Raw genomic sequence first — 19,235 nt, forward strand, 5'->3', positions numbered from 1 at the left:
GCCTGTGTGAGGTCTATATCTGGGTCTAGGGACTGTGTGAGGTCTGTATCTGGGGTCTAGGGGCTGTGTGAGGTCTATATCTGGGTCTAGGGCCTGTGTGAGGTCTATATCTGGGTCTAGGGCCTGTGTGAGGTCTATATCTGGGTCTAGGGCCTGTGTGAGGTCTATATCTGGGTCTTGGGGCTTTGTGAGGTCTATATCTGGGTCTAGGGCCTGTGTGAGGTCTATATCTGGGTCTAGGGCCTGTGTGAGGTCTATATCTGGGGTTTAGGGCTGTGTGAGGTCTATATCTGGGGTCTAGGGGCTGTGTGAGGTCTATATCTGGGTCTAGGGGCTGTGTGAGGTCTATATCTGGGTCTAGGGCCTGTGTTAGGTCTATATCTGGGTCTAGGGCCTGTGTGAGGTCTATATCTGGGGTTTAGGGCTGTGTGAGGTCTATATCTGGGGTCTAGGGGCTGTGTGAGGTCTATATCTGGGTCTAGGGCCTGTGTGAGGTCTATATCTGGGGTCTAGGATCTGTGTTAGGTCTATATCTGGGTCTAGGGGCTGTGTGAGGTCTATATCTGGGGTTTAGGGCTGTGTGAGGTCTATATCTGGGTCTAGGGCCTGTGTGAGGTCTATATCTGGGGTTTAGGGCTGTGTGAGGTCTATATCTGGGGTTTAGGGCTGTGTGAGGTCTATATCTGGGGTCTAGGGGCTGTGTGAGGTCTATATCTGGGGTCTAGGGGCTGTGTGAGGTCTATATCTGGGGTTTAGGGCCTGTGTGAGGTCTATATCTGGGGTTTAGGGCTGTGTGAGGTCTATATCTGGGGTTTAGGGCTGTGTGAGGTCTATATCTGGGGTTTAGGGCCTGTGTGAGGTCTATATCTGGGGTTTAGGGCTGTGTGAGGTCTATATCTGGGTCTAGGGGCTGTGTGAGGTCTATATCTGGGGTCTCGGGCCTGTGTGAGGTCTATATCTGGGGTCTAGGGGCTGTGTGAGGTCTATATCTGGGGTCTAGGGGCTGTGTGAGGTCTATATCTGGGGTCTAGGGGCTGTGTGAGGTCTATATCTGGGGTCTAGGGGCTGTGTGAGGTCTATATCTGGGGTCTAGGGGCTGTGTGAGGTCTATATCTGGGTCTAGGGGCTGTGTGAGGTCTATATCTGGGGTCTAGGGGCTGTGTGAGGTCTATATCTGGGGTCAAGGGGCTGTGTGAGGTCTATATCTGGGGTCTAGGGCCTGTGTGAGGTCTATATCTGGGACTAGGGGCTGTGTGAGGTCTATATCTGGGGTCTAGGGGCTGTGTGAGGTCTATATCTGGGGTCTAGGGGCTGTGTGAGGTCTATATCTGGGGTCTAGGGGCTGTGTGAGGTCTATATCTGGGGTCTAGGGGCTGTGTGAGGTCTATATCTGGGGTCTAGGGGCTGTGTGAGGTCTATATCTGGGGTCTAGGGCCTGTGTGAGGTCTATATCTGGGACTAGGGGCTGTGTGAGGTCTATATCTGGGGTCTAGGGGCTGTGTGAGGTCTATATCTGGGGTCTAGGGGCTGTGTGAGGTCTATATCTGGGGTCTAGGGGCTGTGTGAGGTCTATATCTGGGGTCTAGGGGCTGTGTGAGGTCTATATCTGGGTCTAGGGGCTGTGTGAGGTCTATATCTGGGGTTTAGGGCTGTGTGAGGTCTATATCTGGGGTCTAGGGGCTGTGTGAGGTCTATATCTGGGGTTTAGGGCTGTGTGAGGTCTATATCTGGGGTTTAGGGCCTGTGTGAGGTCTATATCTGGGGTTTAGGGCCTGAGTGAGGTCTATATTTGAAGCCCCCTGCCCTCGGTCACTCAAACGTTGTCTGGCGTTGCCCCGCGCTCCTGCCCTTGTTGGGCCTCCTGGAGGCTCACAGTGCAGCCCCTGAACGATGATGAAGAAACTGTCGAATGCAATGAGGGGTTGTTGGGGGAACACAAGTACTAATGAGCGTGGTGGACATAAATGGGGAAGTCTTCTTCACCGATGAAGGTTGATAGAATGGCGGAATAAGTTGCCGGGGAGGCCCACGGGGGTGGGCCCTGTAAACCGGTTGACTGGGGGGTGCGTCAGGGCGGATGTGGCGAGGTGGAGTTGACCTGCCATCACGGGACGTCTTGTTGGGGCCGAAAGGCCTTCTCGCATTTTCTGACGTCACCTCCCCATTCTCAGGTTTCCAGTGCTGGTGATGGTCCCTGTCCTTCTCCACCTCCGGGTGTAACATCTCGTTCTCTCTCTCTGTTTGTTTTCTCGCAGGGTCCGGCCGGAGCACGCGGTCCCGAGGGGCGAGAGGGAGAAAAAGGAAGCAAGGTAACGGGTTTCTGAGACCCCCCCCCCCCATCCTGGGGCCGTTCGCTCGAGTCGGTGCGGAGGTAGGGAGGGGACACGGTGCTGGGGTCGGGGAGGGTGGGCCATGCGGTGGAGCCTGCCACAGCCGTGCCCGTGGAGTGCAAGGCCTACCACTGGGAAGTGGTCCAACAGCCATTTCAAGAAGGCGAGGGGCAGCATCTGGTGCCCGAACGGTTTGCCTGGGCGCCCAGTCGGTAGACCAGCCTCCCGGCACCTCGGAGAGGCTTTGGTGAATGGAGGGAGAGGAGGCGACGTGGGGTGGACATCTGGACACCCTGGCCTTCAAGAGGACGGAGCAGCTGAAAACCAGCTCCCTTTCAGCAGCGGAATAATACCGAGTGCACTCTGAGGCTCCTGTTGCGCAGCTGCTGTAACCAGGAGCAATGCCACGGGAGACCCGCCGGTATGTCCGAGAGCTGGAGAGGGGTGAGCCTCAGGATGATTCTTTCCTGATCCCGGTGGATGAATCAGTGGCCGGTCGGTGTGACGGGCCTTCCCCTCTCGAATCTCCCTCTGGGGTGTTCCGTTTGGCCTCAGTGATCCCTTGTTCGGATCGAGGGGGGGAAAAAAACCCAACTCTCCGCCCCCCCACCCCGCCGAGCTCACTGCCCCCCGTTGTGGGAGTGCGCGGATATTGGCCGTGGACAGGGTGGGCTGTGCCTCACCCTTCTGGTTTATTTACAGGCCCACGTTTACGGTCGGGGTTGGCGTACGGAAGAATGGGCGACACAGCAGAGGTCGGGGGTGGGCGGCGGGGGGGTTCCAGTCACCTGGCCAGGAGCCAGCGGCTCGAGGAGCGGAGAATGGGGGCGGGCGGGGGGGGGGGGAGGGAGGGAGGAGAGGAGAAGATGGCTCCAAACCGTCCGATTGGCCATGTCGCGGGGCGGCCGAGCGGCCGTGGGACCTGATGCTGCAGGTTTCCATTCGTTAACCTGTTGGCTGTTTCTTTGCTTTTATTTCAGGGTGAATCTGGTGCAGCAGGACCTCCTGGGAAGGTTGGTCCTGTCGGCCCGCAGGGCACCCCAGGGAAACAGGGTCCCGAGGGTCTCCGGGGCATTCCTGGTGCTGTGGTGAGTCCTGTTGGTCGGTGAGGAGGGAGGGGGTTTCAGACATCGGTTGTCACGCGTGTGCGTTCTGACAGGGAACTGCTCAGCGAACCTCTTAAAGGTGTCCCCTGAGCCGCGACTGACAACAGTTTAACTGGTGGAACGGTGAGGGATGTCTCGGTGGGTTTTTGCGCTCTGGTGAGACAGCGATAAAGACCCTCGTCCGTTCCTTAACTCAAAGGCTGCACCCCAGAACACGATAGAAGTTTCTCTTTCACCTTTCTCAGTGACTGCCTCAGTGATTCAGCTCATTGAAGTCACGGAAGGAGGCCATTCGGCCCACCGTGCCTGGGCCGGCTCTTTGAAAGAGCTTTCCAATTAGTCCCACTCCCCTGCCCTTTCCCCGCAGCCCTGCGTTTTTTCCTTCTCAAGTATTTATCCGATTCCCTTTTGAAAGTTATGATTGAATCTTTCAGGCAGTGAATTCCAGATCAGAACAACTCGCTGCGTTAAAAAAAAAAGACTCATCTCCCCTCTGGTTCTTTCGCCGATTGTCTTAAATCTGTATCCTCTGGTCACCGACCCACCTGCCAGTGGAAACTGTTTACATAGAACTACATGGAATGTACAGCACAGAAACAGGCCATTCGGCCCAACAGGTCCATGCTGGTGTTTATGCTCCACACGAGCCTCCCCCCTCCCGACTTCATCTCACCCCATCACCATATCCTTCCATTCCTTTCTCCCTCATTTGTTTATCCAGCGTCCCCTTAAATGCGACTCACCTCAACCACTCCTTGTGGGAGCGAGTCCCACATTCTCACCACTCTCTGGCTGAAGACGTTTCTCCTCAATTCCCTATTGGATTTATTAGTGACTCTCTTATATTTATGGCCCCCTGGTTCTGGTCTCCCCCACAAGTGGAAACATCTGTACGTCTACCCTATCGAACCCCTTTCATAATCTTAAAGCCCTCTATCAGGTCGCCCCTCTGCCTTCTCTTTTCTAGAGAAAAGAGCCCCAGCCTGTTCAATCTTTCCCGATAATATATCCTCCCAATTCTGGTATCATCCTAGTAAATCTTATTTGCACCTTCGCCAGTCCCTCGGGATAGTTTCTCCCTCTTTACTCTCTCAAAACCCCATATTATTTTGAACGCTTCTATTAAATCTCCCCGTAACCTTCTCTGCTCTAAGGAGAACAATTCCAGCTTCTCCAGTCTCTCCACATATCTGAAGTCCATCACCCCTGGAACCATTCTGGTAAATCTATTTCTTGGAATGTGGATATTTACCGTTTGCCGTACATCAGTCAGGGATCAGTACCGAGCGTCCGCTGTACAAGTTGAGGCAGGACGGGGTGCACTTCCTCTACGAGTCTGTGAGGGTGGAGTGTGCGCAAACCCTCACGCACAGGAGGCGTGCGCGGCGTCTCATGTACGCGATGAGCCCCCGCGTTGGGGGAGGGAGCTGAGCTGCGTGGGTCAGAACAGGTGCCCGCCCTGTGTGGGTACACGAGGTGGGGACAGAGGTTCACGCGATGGGACAGCCCGCCCCAGAGTAGGAGACCAGTGCGGCACGGAACCCTTCCGCGCCGCTGAACGCGGCGGAAGAGCTGTGAATCCTGCCCGACTGCTTGAGGTGGGAGAGGCGCCCAAGGGTGCTTCTCCCCGGCCTTCGCTACTGCTGATCTACCGCAGGTGGCCTCTCGATCAGCCTCTGCGTTCCTCGATACAGGAGTGTGCAGATCCGGTACAAGTGCACGAGGTGGGGAGGACGTTTCCCAGAGGAGTCTCCATCAGGTGGAGAGGTGTGTGAACCCATGAGTACATGGGATTGAAGAGGTGCAGCCACTGCGCAGGGGAGGTGTACACGCTATCAGTTTGAACAGTGGAATTCTGAGTTCTCGCGCTCACACTCTCTCCCTCTCGTGCTGTCTCTTGTGTCCTCGCTCTCTCTCCCGTACCCTCGCTCTCTCTCCCGTACCCTCGCTCTCTCTCCCGTACCCTCGCTCTCTCCCTCTCGTGCTGTCTCTCGTGTCCTCGCTCTCTCTCCCGTACCCTCGCTCTCTCTCCCGTACCCTCGCTCTCTCTCCCGTGCCCTCCCTCTCTCTCCCGTGCCCTCGCTCTCTCTCCCATACCCTCACTCTCTCTCCCGTGCCCTCGCTCTCTCTCCCGTGCCCTCCCTCTCTCTCCCGTACCCTCGCTCTCTCTCCCGTACCCTCGCTCTCTCTCCCGTACCCTCGCTCTCTCTCCCGTACCCTCGCTCTCTCTCCCGTACCCTCGCCCTCTCTCCCGTGCCCTCCCTCTCTCTCCCGTACCCTCGCTCTCTCTCCCGTACCCTCGCTCTCTCTCCCGTACCCTCCCTCTCTCTCCCGTGCCCTCGCTCTCTCTCCCGTGCCCTCGCTCTCTCTCCCGTACCCTCGCTCTCTCTCCCGTACCCTCGCTCTCTCTCCCGTACCCTCGCTCTCTCTCCCGTGCCCTCCCTCTCTCTCCCGTACCCTCGCTCTCTCTCCCGTACCCTCGCTCTCTCTCCCGTACCCTCGCTCTCTCTCCCGTACCCTCGCTCTCTCTCCCGTACCCTCGCTCTCTCTCCCGTACCCTCGCTCTCTCCCTCTCGTGCCCTCGCTCTCTCCCTCTCATGCCCTCACTCTCTCTCCCTCGCGCCCTCACTCTCTCCCTCGCGCCCTCGCTCCCTCTCTCTCGCTCCCTCGCTCTCGCGTCCTCGCTCCCTCTCTCTCGCTCCCTCGCTCTCGCGTCCTCGCTCCCTCTCTCTCGCGTCCTCGCTCCCTCTCTCTCGCTCCCTCTCTCTCGCATCCTCGCTCCCTCTCTCTCGCTCCCTCGCTCCCTCTCTCTCGCTCCCTCTCTCTCGCTCTCTCTCTCTCGCTCCCTCTCTCTCGCTCCCTCTCTCTCGCTCCCTCTCTCTCGCTCCCTCTCTCCTCTCTCTCGCTCCCTCTCTCTCGCGCCCTCGCTCCCTCTCTCTCGCTCCCTCTCTCTCGCTCTCTCTCTCTCGCTCCCTCTCTCTCGCGCCCTCGCTCCCTCTCTCTCGCTCCCTCTCTCTCGCTCTCTCTCTCTCGCTCCCTCTCTCTCGCTCCCTCTCTCTCGCGTCCTCGCTCCCTCTCTCTCGCTCCCTCTCTCTCGCATCCTCGCTCCCTCTCTCTCGCTCCCTCGCTCCCTCTCTCTCGCTCCCTCTCTCTCGCTCTCTCTCTCTCGCTCCCTCTCTCTCGCTCCCTCTCTCTCGCTCCCTCTCTCTCGCTCCCTCTCTCTCGCTCCCTCGCTCCTCTCTCTCGCTCCCTCTCTCTCGCGCCCTCGCTCCCCCTCTCTCGCGCCCTCGCTCCCTCTCTCTCGCGCCCTCGCTCCCTCTCTCTCGCGCCCTCGCTCCCTCTCTCTCGCGCCCTCGCTCCCCCTCTCTCGCGCCCTCGCTCCCCCTCTCTCGCGCCCTCGCTCCCCCTCTCTCGCGCCCTCGCTCCCCCTCTCTCGCGCCCTCGCTCCCCCTCTCTCGCGCCCTCGCTCCCCCTCTCTCGCGCCCTCGCTCCCCCTCTCTCGCGCCCTCGCTCCCTCTCTCTCGCGCCCTCGCTCCCTCTCTCTCGCGCCCTCGCTCCCTCTCTCTCGCGCCCTCTCTCGCGCCCTCGCTCCCTCTCTCTCGCGCCCTCGCTCTCCCTCTCTCGCGCCCTCGCTCCCTCGCTCTCGCTCCCCCTCTCTCGCGCCCTCGCTCCCTCGCTCTCGCTCCCTCTCTCTCGCGCCCTCGCTCCCTCTCTCTCGCGCCCTCGCTCCCTCTCTCTCGCGCCCTCGCTCCCTCTCTTGCTCTCTCTCTCGCGCCCTTGCTCGCTCTCTCTCTAGTGCTCTCTCTCTCGCAAACTCTCTCATGCTCTCCCTCACACTCTCTCACACATTCTCTCTGTCTGTATCTGTCTCTGTCTGTCAATCTCTTTCTGTTTCTCTGTCTGTTTCTCTCTTGCTCTCTCTCTATCTCTGTCTGTCTGTCCCTCTGTCTGTCTGTCTCTTTTTCTCCTCTCTCTCTCTGTCTGTCTCTTTTTCTCCCCCCTCTCTCTCTGTCCCTCTCTTTTTCTCCCCTCTCTCTCCATCTGCCTGTCTCTCTTCTTTTCTTGTCTCTCTCCTTTTCTCCTCTCTCTGTCTCTCTGTTTTATCTCCTATTGTTACTGATGACTTTCTTCCTTTGACAGGGTGAACAAGGATCTCCTGGAATCTCTGGACAGGCTGGACCTCCTGGTCCAATGGTACGTAAACTATGCTGGCATTTCACCTCTGGCCCATACTGCCTGTTGGGACATCCAGGCCAGTCAGGGATACAGAGATAGGTTTGATACATGAAGCCACTGGTTGTGAACAAGATGTAGCTCTGAGCTCCATGAATCCAATGAGATGGTTCTGTGAGCATTAATTCTTAGGGTAATCTGTCAGTCTCTGAGTAGGATTGTGGGTCTTGTGAATGTATCTGGGTGGGCTTATGGGGCATGTGGATGTATCTGGGCGGATTTTCAGGTACCTGAGTGTATTTGGGTTGGTTGTCAGGTATATCAATGTATCTGGGTGGATTTTCAGGTACATCAATGTACTTAGGTTGGTTTTCATGTATATCGATGTACTTGGGTGGATTTTCAGGTATATCAATATATCTGGGCAGATTTTCAGGTACCTGAGTGTATTTGGGTTGGTTGTCAGGTACATCAATGTACTTAGGTTGGTTTTCAGGCATATCGATGTACTTGGGTGGATTTTCAGGTATATCAATATATCTGGGCAGATTTTCAGGTATATCCATGTATCTGGGCAGATTTTCGGGTATATCCATATATCTGGGCGGATTTTCAGGTATATCCATGTATCTGGGCAGATTTTCAGGTATATCAATGTATCTGGATGGACTTTCATGTATATCAATGTATCTGGGTTGGTTTTCAGGTATATCAATGTATCTGGGTGGATTTTCAGGTATATCAATGTATCTGGGTTGGTTTTCAGGTATATCAATGTATCTGGGTTGGTTTTCAGGTATATCAATGTACTTGGGTTGCATTACTGTGTTGTGCACCATACTGTAGACTTATGATGATAATTGTTCTCCTGTTTGATTCCTCTGTTCTGTAGGGACCACCGGGTTTACCTGGCTTGAAGGGAGATGGTGGTGCTAAGGGAGAGAAGGTAAGACTTCCCAGTCACACCTGCAGTGTTCCAAAGGATGGGCAGATTTCATTGCGGGGGGGGGTCACACAGGTTATGAACACCAGCCTCTCACTCATCTCATACTGAAATCTAGAAAGATGGGCCTTTCACTTCCCCTGTTGGGAAGTGTGCTCCCTAAGGATTGGTCATGGACCAGGAAGTACCAGCAAGTATCTGGAATGTCAGCTCATTCCACGGCGATTGGTGTGATCTCGAGGAATCAGCACGGCGTCCCCTCAAAAACCGGGCTGAGGGTCCAAAACGCAGCAATGCTGCCACCTCTTGACACTGGATGTGCGGCAAATGCCCTGTGAGGTAATTTGACACATTCTACGTGTGATCAACAACAACTTGCATTTATATAGCGCCTTTAACAAAGTAAGACGTCCCAAGGCGCTTCACAGGAGAGATTATCAGACAAATACGGAGATTTTAGAACAGGTGCTCAAAAGTTTGGTCAAAGAGATAGGTTTTAAGCAGTGTCTGAAAGAAGGAGAGAGAGGTGGAGAGACGGAGATGTTTAGGGAGAGAATTCCATAGCTTAGGGCCTAGCCAAACACGGCCACCAATGGTGGAGCGATTAAAATCGGGGGTACATAAGATGCTAGAATTTAAGGAGCGGAGAGATCTCGGAGGGTTGTAGGGCTGGAGGAGGTTACAGAGACAGGGAGCAGGGGCGAGGCCATGGAGGGATTTGAACACAAGGATAACAATTTTAAAATGGAGGCATTGCCGGACCGGGAGCCGATGTATCTGAGTCTATGTTTGTCCCTCTCTGGTCCCTGTATCTGTGTCTATGTTTGTCCCTCTCTGGTGCCTCTATCTGTGTCTATGTTTGTCCCTCTCTGGTCCCTGTATCTTGGTCTATGTTTGTCCCTCTCTGGTCCCTGTATCTGAGTCTATGTTTGTCCCTCTCTGGTCCCTGTATCTGTGTCTATGTTTGTCCCTCTCTGGTCCCTGTATCTTGGTCTATGTTTGTCCCTCTCTGGGCCCTCTATCTGGGTCTATGTTTGTCCCTCTCTGGGCCCTCTATCTGTGTCTATGTTTGTCCCTCTCTGGGCCCTCTATCTGTGTCTATGTTTGTCCCTCTCTGGTCCCTGTATCTGTGTCTATGTTTGTCCCTCTCTGGGCCCTCTATCTGGGTCTATGTTTGTCCCTCTCTGGTCCCTGTATCTGAGTCTATGTTTGTCCCTTTCTGGGCCCTCTATCTGTGTCTATGTTTGTCCCTCTCTGGTCCCTGTATCTGTGTCTATGTTTGTCCCTCTCTGGGCCCTCTATCTGGGTCTATGTTTGTCCCTCTCTGGGCCCTCTATCTGTGTCTATGTTTGTCCCTCTCTGGTCCCTGTATCTGTGTCTATGTTTGTCCCTCTCTGGGCCCTCTATCTGGGTCTATGTTTGTCCCTCTCTGGGCCCTGTATCTGTGTCTATGTTTGTTCCCCTCTGGTCCCTCTATCTGGGTCTTCGTTTGACCCTGTGTGAATCATATATTTGTCGTTCTGCAGTTCTGTATTGACCAGTTTGTGATGCTACTTTTACTCCCTTTAATTTCACATGTTCACCCCTCTGTGTTTCTGTTTCAGGGTCACCCTGGTCTCATTGGATTAATTGGACCTCCAGGAGAGCAGGGAGAGAAGGGAGACCGAGGTCTCCAGGGTCCTCAGGGAATAGAAGGTCATAAAGGAGACAATGTAATTACCCACATTCTCCAGGGTTCAAAACTGGCACCAGTTTCCTGCAGCATTTTAGTAACAGTATTTATTACCGTGTCTGTGTTGTGCTATTACAGAATGAAATCGTTACAGCTCCCCGAAGGTCCCAGGTTCAATCCTGGTCTGCGCTGTGTCAGCTGGTATCAGCCACTTGGCCTCAGTGCCGCTGGGCAAGGGTGGAGTGAAATTGCTTGTTGAGTGTGTGTGGGCCTTGGATCCATGGTGGGCTGCGATACCTCGACACTCACTCAGCTCTCACAGGAAGAACGGCCATTTGCTTGAGTTCCTGAATGACTGTCAACTCTTGTGTGAAGGTGTCGGTCCCTCGCGGGGTCGGGGTCCCTCGCAGGGTCGGGGTCCCTCGCGGGGTCGGTCCCTCGCGGGGTCGGTCCCTCGCGGGGTCGGTCCCTCGCGGGGTCGGGGTCCCTCGTGGGGTCGGAGTCTGTCGTGGGTTCGGTCCCTCGCAGGGTCGGGGTCCCTCGCGGGGTCGGTCCCTCGCGGGGTCGGTCCCTCGCGGGGTCGGTCCCTCGCGGGGTCGGGGTCCCTCGTGGGGTCGGAGTCTGTCGTGGGTTCGGTCCCTCGTGGGGTCGGGGTCCCTCGTGAGGTCGGTCCCTCGTGGGGTCGGGGTCCCTCGTGGGGTCGGTCCCTCGTGGTGTTGCGTTTTTACAATGTTAGACTAAGTGTTCTACTATTAGAGCAGTATGCTGTGACTGTGTTACGCTGCAGCATTGGACTATTTACAGTGTTTAGAGTATTACAGTGTGAGGCTATTACACCAAAACACTATTAGCTTTAGACAAGTTTGATACTTGTATATACTGGTTGGTTCTGGGAGACATTTAAAGACATGGAAAGAGAGGCTTACAGACAACTTGGGAGATGTACAGAACAAAAATGAGAGCAACACAGAGAGTGACAGTGAGTGTGAGTGACAGTGAGTGTAAGTGATGGAGGGGGGGAATGATGGAGGGAGAGAATGATGGAGGAAGGGAGTGATGGAGGGATAGAGGGAGGGAGTGACGGAGGGACGGAAGGAGGGAGTGACGGAGGGACGGAAGGAGGGAGTGACGGAGGGAGGGAATGACGGAGGGAGGGAGTGACGGAGGGACAGAGGGAGTGAGTGAGTGACAGATAGCAAGAGAGTGAGTGACAGACAGAGAGGGAGTGAGTGACGGACAGACAGACAGACAGACAGAGAGAGAGAGACACATACACACACACAGAACCAAGTGCAGAAAAAGGGAGACAGAAAGAATAGAAATTGAGAGAGAAGCAGAGAAACATTTTTCCATGAGCCCCACCACAGGGATCACCAAGTTACCTAAAGCAGTAAAGAGCTTCCCTCGTGCTCAATGGCGTGTTTATTTTTCACTTTTTCTTCTCCTTGACCCTAGGGTATTTCTGGTGGGAGTGGCCCTTCGGGTCCTTCAGGTCCTCCTGGTTTACCGGTAAGTTTAACCACCGCTCGGAGATAACGCTGTTTAATGGCACTGAGCTCAAGAGCATCACCGTACCCGGCAGTAACTTAGCCCGGCAGTAACTTACCTCCTCCCACCCTACTTCATCTCACCCTATCAGGTTAGTCTCAGCTTAGATTCTGCCGAGACTTGCCCTGGTCCAGTGGGCCTGGGTCCCCAGGATCAAACTGCTGATACTTTAGGTACCAGCTGGCAACCTCAGTCAGAGGGGATATTGGATGGTTGCCGTGGGAAATGGGAAAACGCCTCTCTGCTGCTGGAGGGGGCACTCTTCTAAAATTGGGGCTGGGGCACATTGTTGAGACAGTGTAGAGGGAGCTTTACTCTGCATCTAACCCTGTACCTGCCCTGGGAGTGTTTGATGGGACAGTGTAGAGGGAGCTTTACTCTGTATCTAACCCGTGCTGTACCTGCCCTGGGAGTGTTTGATGGGACAGTGTAGAGGGAGCTTTACTCTGTATCTAACCCATGCTGTACCTGCCCTGGGAGTGTTTGATGGGACAGTGTAGAGGGAGCTTTACTCTGTATCTAACCCGTGCTGTACCTGCCCTGGGAGTGTTTGATGGGACAGTGTAGAGCGAGCTTTACGCTGTATCTAACCCGTGCTGTACCTGCCCTGGGAGTGTTTGATGGGACAGTGTAGAGGGAGCTTTACTCTGTATCTAACCCGTGCTGTACCTGCCCTGGGAGTGTTTGATGGGACAGTGTAGAGGGAGCTTTACGCTGTATCTAACCCGTGCTGTACCTGCCCTGGGAGTGTTTGATGGGACAGTGTAGAGGGAGCTTTACTCTGTATCTAACCCGTGCTGTACCTGCCCTGGGAGTGTTTGATGGGACAGTGTAGAGGGAGCTTTACTCTGTATCTAACCCGTGCTGTACCTGCCCTGGGAGTGTTTGATGGGACAGTGTGGAGGGAGCTTCACTCTGTATCTAACCCGTGCTGTACCTGCCCTGGGAGTGTTTGATGGGACAGTGTAGAGGGAGCTTCACTCTGTATCTAACCCGTGCTGTACCTGCCCTGGGAGTGTTTGATGAGACAGTGTAGAGGGAGCTTTACTCTGTCTCTGACCTGCGCTATACCTGCCCTGGGCGCGTTTGACAGGACAGTGTAGAGGGAGCTTTACTCTGTATCTAACCCGTGCTGTTCCTGCCCTGGGAGTGTTTGATGGGACAGTGTAGAGGGAGCTTTACTCTGTCTCTAATCTATGCTGTTCCTGCCCTGGGAGTGTTTGATACTGACACGAGCGGTCGATTGTCCTGTTCCTGCCTCCGAGGCTGTCGGTTTGCCCGGGAGCCTTGAGTACAGGGACATTGGACAGAGAGTTCATGTCCACAAGGGAGCCTGCCCGATTCCCCGACATTCCCTGTGCCCAGGTGATCCAATATCCACAGGAACAGGAGAACCTGCCGCGGGTACACGAAATGGAAGTGTGTTTCGTTCCCCTGCACCGATATCCCTTCACCTCTTTGTGAAAGTTTCTACCTGGAGAAGCACAAACTTGACAAGAAACATGGAGGTTGTCTCCTACCTGCTGATACAGAGGCGTCAGTATTTCTAAACCTAGGTACACGTGGTGATGTCATCCACGATGCAATGGTCCATATTGGAGTTCCTTCAGTTGGTGCTGCTGCGCCCTTTAAAGTGCGGGACTTTGCTGACGGGCAGGCACTCAAACTTTCACTGCAGTCTCCCTCACTTTGTGTTCCTTTTCTCTCCTCCTCTTCCAGGGTCCCGCTGGTCCGAAAGGTTCGAAAGGTTCTATGGTGAGTCGACCCTCTTCACAGTTACATCCTGAGCCAGTTGTTGAAAGCAAAACGCGATCGCAGATCTAGAGGACGCAAACGGAAAAGGAGAGTTTCTTGTTTGGGGAAGAATGTTTCCCTCCACGGAATACTGGACTCCCAGGAGAAGCAATCAGTTGATATTGCGTCAATGAAGCTCTTTGAAAAAAAAGAGATGGGTGAACGAGACTGAGGGTTTGTAGTGAGAAGTGTAGATGGAGACGATCGTGTACTCGATAGATCACTTCAGTAAAGTACTGAGGGAGGTGCTGCACTGTCAAAGGTGCCGTCTTTCGGGTGAGACGTTAAACCGAGGCCCCGTCTCCCCTCTCAGGTGTTCGTAAAAGATCCCATGACACTATTTCGAAGAAGAGCAGGGGAGTTCTCCCCAGTGTCCTGGCCAATATTTATCCCTCAACCAACATCTAAAACACATGGTCATCACCTCATTGCTGTTAATGGGATCTTGCTGTGCACAAATTGGCTGCCGCATTTCCAACATTACAACAGTGATCACACTTCAGAAGTACTTCATTGGCTGTAAAGCGCTTTGAGACGTCCTGAGGTCGTGAAAGGCGCTATATCAATGCAAGTCTTTCATGATCACAATGGTTCCAGTTCATTCAGGGGCCATGGGAATGTGATCTGTGGATTGCGGCTTGCCGAGATTGGGCAGTGTTGTTTCTAATGTTAAGACTGTTGCCCCGGAGTTTTCACCAAAGTTAACTGCTGTCACTCACCTCGCTTGGAGTATTAAGCAGGCTGGGGGGAGCCCATGATGTGCGAATTGTACATGATCTATTGGAGAAAGTAGCCGAATGGCCTTTTGCTCATTCAGGCTTCCCTCTTGTGTCTCATATGGATGTATTCGCCCAATAAATTCATTGGCTCCACTCTCCCCTCACATTCAGAAGAATCCATCCAAAGCTTCAACGTTCGCGGGAGGCTCACATGTCACTTTGAGCAGGGATTGGAGTTATACCGTGAACTCGCAGCTGCGTGAGGCTGGCCTTTGTGGGTGGTGCGGGCGAGGCAGGGGAGAGGAAGAGAGGGGAAGGGTTCTCAAACTGCCTGGTTTTCATCTGCTCGGGAGCCAGATGGGAACCGTCCCTGCTGAGTTACACTGCGATGTCCCCCTTTTTATCCGTGCAAGAGCAGTGGGCGTGACCACAGCCTGGGTCTGGGTGAGGGTGAGTTTTGGGAGGTAATCGACACGGGACTCTCTCACCGCTCGTTGAGATGAGTTTCACTCGTGCTCAGGCACGCTGCCGCACGAATCACTCTGCAGAGGAATCTCGGTGCCGAGACTCGGGAATGAGGTTTCCGATGATGCCGGAGCGTCTTGGCGTCCAGTTCCTGCAGGAGGGTTCTCCCGATCCCTCGCCGTTTTCTCAGGGCTTTCCACCGGGGTTACGCCGGGAGATCGGGAGGACGCCCTGGTCCTGGTTCTGTCAGTTTCTGAGGGGCGGGCGCTCGACTAAACGATACTTGTAACGTGTTTGTGTGAAACTCATTCACCCGGGTTCACACGTTCGTTGAAATGGGGAGCAGAGGCACTTCAGGTGCAAGTGTTGACCAAAATGTTCCAACTATGACAGCACCTCAGCCCCAACGTTGAAGAGCAGTATTGTACGACCAAGGGAGCGCTTATTAAAGGGAGAGTGACCCACTGTTCTCCTCCTCCATCTCTTGCCTTTGTTTTCTCCAAGATCTCTGCACTCCTCCAATTCTGGCCTCTTGTGCATCCCTGATTTTAATCGCTGCACCATTGGCGGCCGTGCCTTCAGCTACATGGGCCCTAAGCTCTGGAATTCCCTCCCTAAACCTCTCCGCCTCTCTCTCCTCCTTTAAGACGCCCTTTCAAACCTACCAGTTTGACCAAGCTTTTGGTCACCTGTCCTAATATCTCCTTATGTGGCTCGGTGTCAAATTTTGTTTGATAATCACTCCTGTGTGGCGTCTTGGGACGTTTTACTGCATTAAAGGGGCTATATAAATGCAAGTTGTTGCTGTTATGTTTAAATGTGTCTTCTCTCCCTCTGATTTATACAGGGTAATGCTGGTCCAAAAGGCGAGCGAGGTGTTCCTGGTCCTCCTGGTATTCCTGTAAGTCGGACTTTCTTACGTTCTCTGCCCTTTCACTCCTACACATGAAGACAGTGCCGTAGTAGATAGCTGTTGCGATGAGGTTTGACCCAGCTGAGAGAATCTGGGGAGAGGCGTAGTCTCCGATGGGTCGGACCGTCTCCTGGTGCAAAGGTAGACGTCAGGATGGCCACTTTTCTCCGCTGTGTCGTACTCTCCAATTATCCATTCCCACCTCGTCCGGGGCTGCCCACCTACCTCCGGTGAGGACAAAGAGCAGAAATCTACAGTTTCCAGACAGCCTTTCCTGTATAGAAGTGAGATTGGGGCAGGCTGGTACAGTGGGTGAGACACTGTCGTTTCAGTTCACGGCTCTGGGTTCAAATCCAGCCCAGAATGATCTGATGAAAATCTCCTTCCAGAGACCAGCAACTCACTCAGAGATGCCACAAAGACGGCTGATTCTAAAAATAGATATTTCACTAGCGCAATTAAGAATGCTGCACAAACTCAACTGGGACAGTGTAGAGGGAGCTTTACTCTGTATCTAACCCGTGCTGTACCTGCCCTGGGAGCGTTTGATGGGACAGTGTAGAGGGAGCTTTACTCTGTATCTAACCCGTGCTGTACCTGCCCTGGGAGCGTTTGATGGGACAGTGTAGAGGGAGCTTTACTCTGTATCTAACCCGTGCTGTACCTGCCCTGGGAATGTTTGATGGGACAGTGTAGAGGGAGCTTTACTCTGTATCTAACCCGTGCTGTACCTGCCCTGGGAGTGTTTGATGGGACAGTGTAGAGGGAGCTTTACTCTGTATCTAACCCGTGCTGTACCTGCCCTGGGAGTGTTTGATGGGACAGTGTAGAGGAAGCGAATTTTTGTCTCCGTATTACAGGAAAGAGGTAGAATTATTGGGGTCCAGTGGATGGATATGAGGCTGTTCCCCGAAGTTAGAAGGCTGAGTTATGCGGAAAGATCATCCGCCCCGGGACTTGTCTCTCTGGTTCGTAGCATGATTGGGGGGCGGTGGAGAGCTTGACAGTGGTCTGGAGAACTTGGATCTAAGAAAGTTGTCCCCTGTTGGGCAAAGGATTCAAGGAGGAGGGCAGGGGGTTAGGGTGGCACAGTTAAAAGTATCGGGTACCAAAGACAGAGGGCTGCCTTCGAGCGAGGATCTGTGCTGGGAGTGCCGGGTCGCTGATTAACTCTCAGATCCCTCTCGTGCTATCGATGCTCTGGGCATCTCCTCAGGGTTTCGAGGGGACAAGTCCGCCCACCAATTGTCACCTGCCGCCCACGTCGCTATCTCTTCACCGTCTCGTCTTCCTCAGGGTCCCTCAGGCGAAGTCATTCAACCACTGCCCATCCAGAGGCGCAAGAAGAGCAAGCGATCGGTGCCCATCGATGGAAGCCAGATCATGTCGGACGAGCTGATGATGGGAGACCAGATTCTCGACTATGCCGATGGAATGGAGGAGATATTCGGATCCCTGAACTCGCTGAAAGTGGAGATCGAGCAGATGAAACACCCCATCGGAACAAAGGAAAATCCAGCCCGTACCTGCAGGGACCTGCAGCTCTGCCATGAAGACTACAAGGATGGTGAGTACCCGTGAAATAATAAATCTCACTGTCCTGTTGGGCAGGTTCACCCGGCCTGAAACGGAAGGCGGTGGGACAGCACAGCCACTCCACCAAGTTCACACTTCCGTCCCTGGGAATCACAGGCAGTGGGTGACTGAGAGTCTTAGGACTCACGGAGACTGGGACTCACGGAGACTGGGACTCACGGAGACTGGGACTCACGGAGACTGGGACTCACGGAGACTGGGACTCGTGGAGACTGGGACTCACGGAGACCGGGACTCGTGGAGACTGGGACTCGTGGAGACTGGGACTCGTGGAGACTGGGACTCACGGAGACTGGGACTCGTGGAGACTGGGACTCGTGGAGACTGGGACTCGTGGAGACTGGGACTCACGGAGACTGGGACACACATACTCTGGGACACGCAGACTCTGGGACTCACGGACTCTGGGACTCACATACTCTGGGACTCACGGAGACTGGGACTCGTGGAGACTGGGACTCGTGGAGACTGGGACTCACGGAGACTGGGACTCGTGGAGACTGGGACTCACGGAGACTGGGACACGCAGACTCTGGGACACGCAGACTCTGGGACTCACGGACTCTGGGACTCACATACTCTGGGACTCACGGAGACTGGGACTCACGGAGACTGGGACTCACGGAGACTGGGACTCACGGACTCTGGGACACACATACTCTGGGACTCACGGAGACTGGGACACGCAGACTCTGGGACTCACGGACTCTGGGACTCACGGACTCTGGGACTCACGGAGACTGGGACTCACGGAGACTGGGACTCACGGAGACTGGGACTCACGGACTCACGGAGACTGGGACTCACGGAGACTGGGACTCACGGACTCTGGGACTCACGGAGACTGGGACTCACGGAGACTGGGACTCACGGACTCTGGGACTCACGGAGACTGGGACTCACGGAGACTGGGACTCACGGAGACTGGGACTCACGGAGACTGGGACTCACGGACTCTGGGACTCACGGAGACTGGGACTCACGGAGACTGGGACTCACGGACTCTGGGACTCACGGAGACTGGGACTCACGGAGACTGGGACTCACGGAGACTGGGACTCACGGACTCTGGGACTCACGGAGACTGGGACTCACGGAGACTGGGACTCACGGACTCTGGGACTCACGGAATCTGGGACTCACGGAGACTGGGACTCACGGAGACTGGGACTCACGGAGACTGGGACTCACGGAGACTGGGACACACGGACTCTGGGACTCACGGAGACTGGGACTCACGGAGACTGGGACACACGGACTCTGGGACTCACGGAGACTGGGACTCACGGAGACTGGGACTCACGGAGACTGGGACACACGGACTCTGGGACTCACGGAGACTGGGACTCACGGAGACTGGGACACACGGACTCTGGGACTCACGGACTCTGGGACTCACGGAGACTGGGACTCACGGAGACTGGGACTCGTGGAGACTGGGACTCGTGGAGACTGGGACTCACGGACTCTGGGACACGCAGACTCTGGGACTCACGGAGATTGGGACTCACGGACTCACGGAGACTGGGACTCACGGACTCACGGAGACTGGGACTCACGGACTCACGGAGACTGGGACTCACGGAGACTGGGACTCACGGACTCTGGGACTCACGGACTCTGGGACTCACGGACTCTGGGACACGCAGACTCTGGGACTCACGGAGACTGGGACTCACGGACTCACGGAGACTGGGACTCGTGGAGACTGGGACTCACGGACTCTAGGACTCACGGACTCACGGAGACTGGGACTCACGGAGACTGGGACTCACGGACTCTGGGACACGCAGACTCTGGGACTCACGGACTCTGAGACTCACGGACTCTGGGACTCACGGACTCACGGAGACTGGGACTCACGGACTCTGGGACACGCAGACTCTGGGACTCACGGAGACTGGGACTCACGGACTCTGGGACTCACGGAGACTGGGACTCGTGGAGACTGGGACTCACGGAGACTGGGACTCACG

At 55.0% G+C, this 19,235-nt stretch overlaps 1 protein-coding gene across 1 annotated transcript in view; it reads left to right on the forward strand.

Annotated features, from left to right (window-relative positions):
• Nucleotides 1-19,235, forward strand: part of LOC137305284 (collagen alpha-1(V) chain-like) — an 86,580-nt gene that overhangs the window by 53,047 nt on the left and 14,298 nt on the right. The window contains exons 32-40 of the mRNA XM_067974137.1: nucleotides 2,256-2,309; nucleotides 3,311-3,418; nucleotides 7,577-7,630; nucleotides 8,502-8,555; nucleotides 10,157-10,264; nucleotides 11,680-11,733; nucleotides 13,492-13,527; nucleotides 15,598-15,651; nucleotides 16,960-17,230. Coding sequence (XP_067830238.1) covers nucleotides 2,256-2,309; nucleotides 3,311-3,418; nucleotides 7,577-7,630; nucleotides 8,502-8,555; nucleotides 10,157-10,264; nucleotides 11,680-11,733; nucleotides 13,492-13,527; nucleotides 15,598-15,651; nucleotides 16,960-17,230 — 793 coding nt within the window. The remainder of the gene's footprint in view (nucleotides 1-2,255; nucleotides 2,310-3,310; nucleotides 3,419-7,576; nucleotides 7,631-8,501; nucleotides 8,556-10,156; nucleotides 10,265-11,679; nucleotides 11,734-13,491; nucleotides 13,528-15,597; nucleotides 15,652-16,959; nucleotides 17,231-19,235) is intronic.

The sequence above is a fragment of the Heptranchias perlo genome, chromosome 39 (genome assembly GCF_035084215.1).
Source record: "Heptranchias perlo isolate sHepPer1 chromosome 39, sHepPer1.hap1, whole genome shotgun sequence".
NCBI classification, from domain to species: domain Eukaryota; kingdom Metazoa; phylum Chordata; class Chondrichthyes; order Hexanchiformes; family Hexanchidae; genus Heptranchias; species Heptranchias perlo.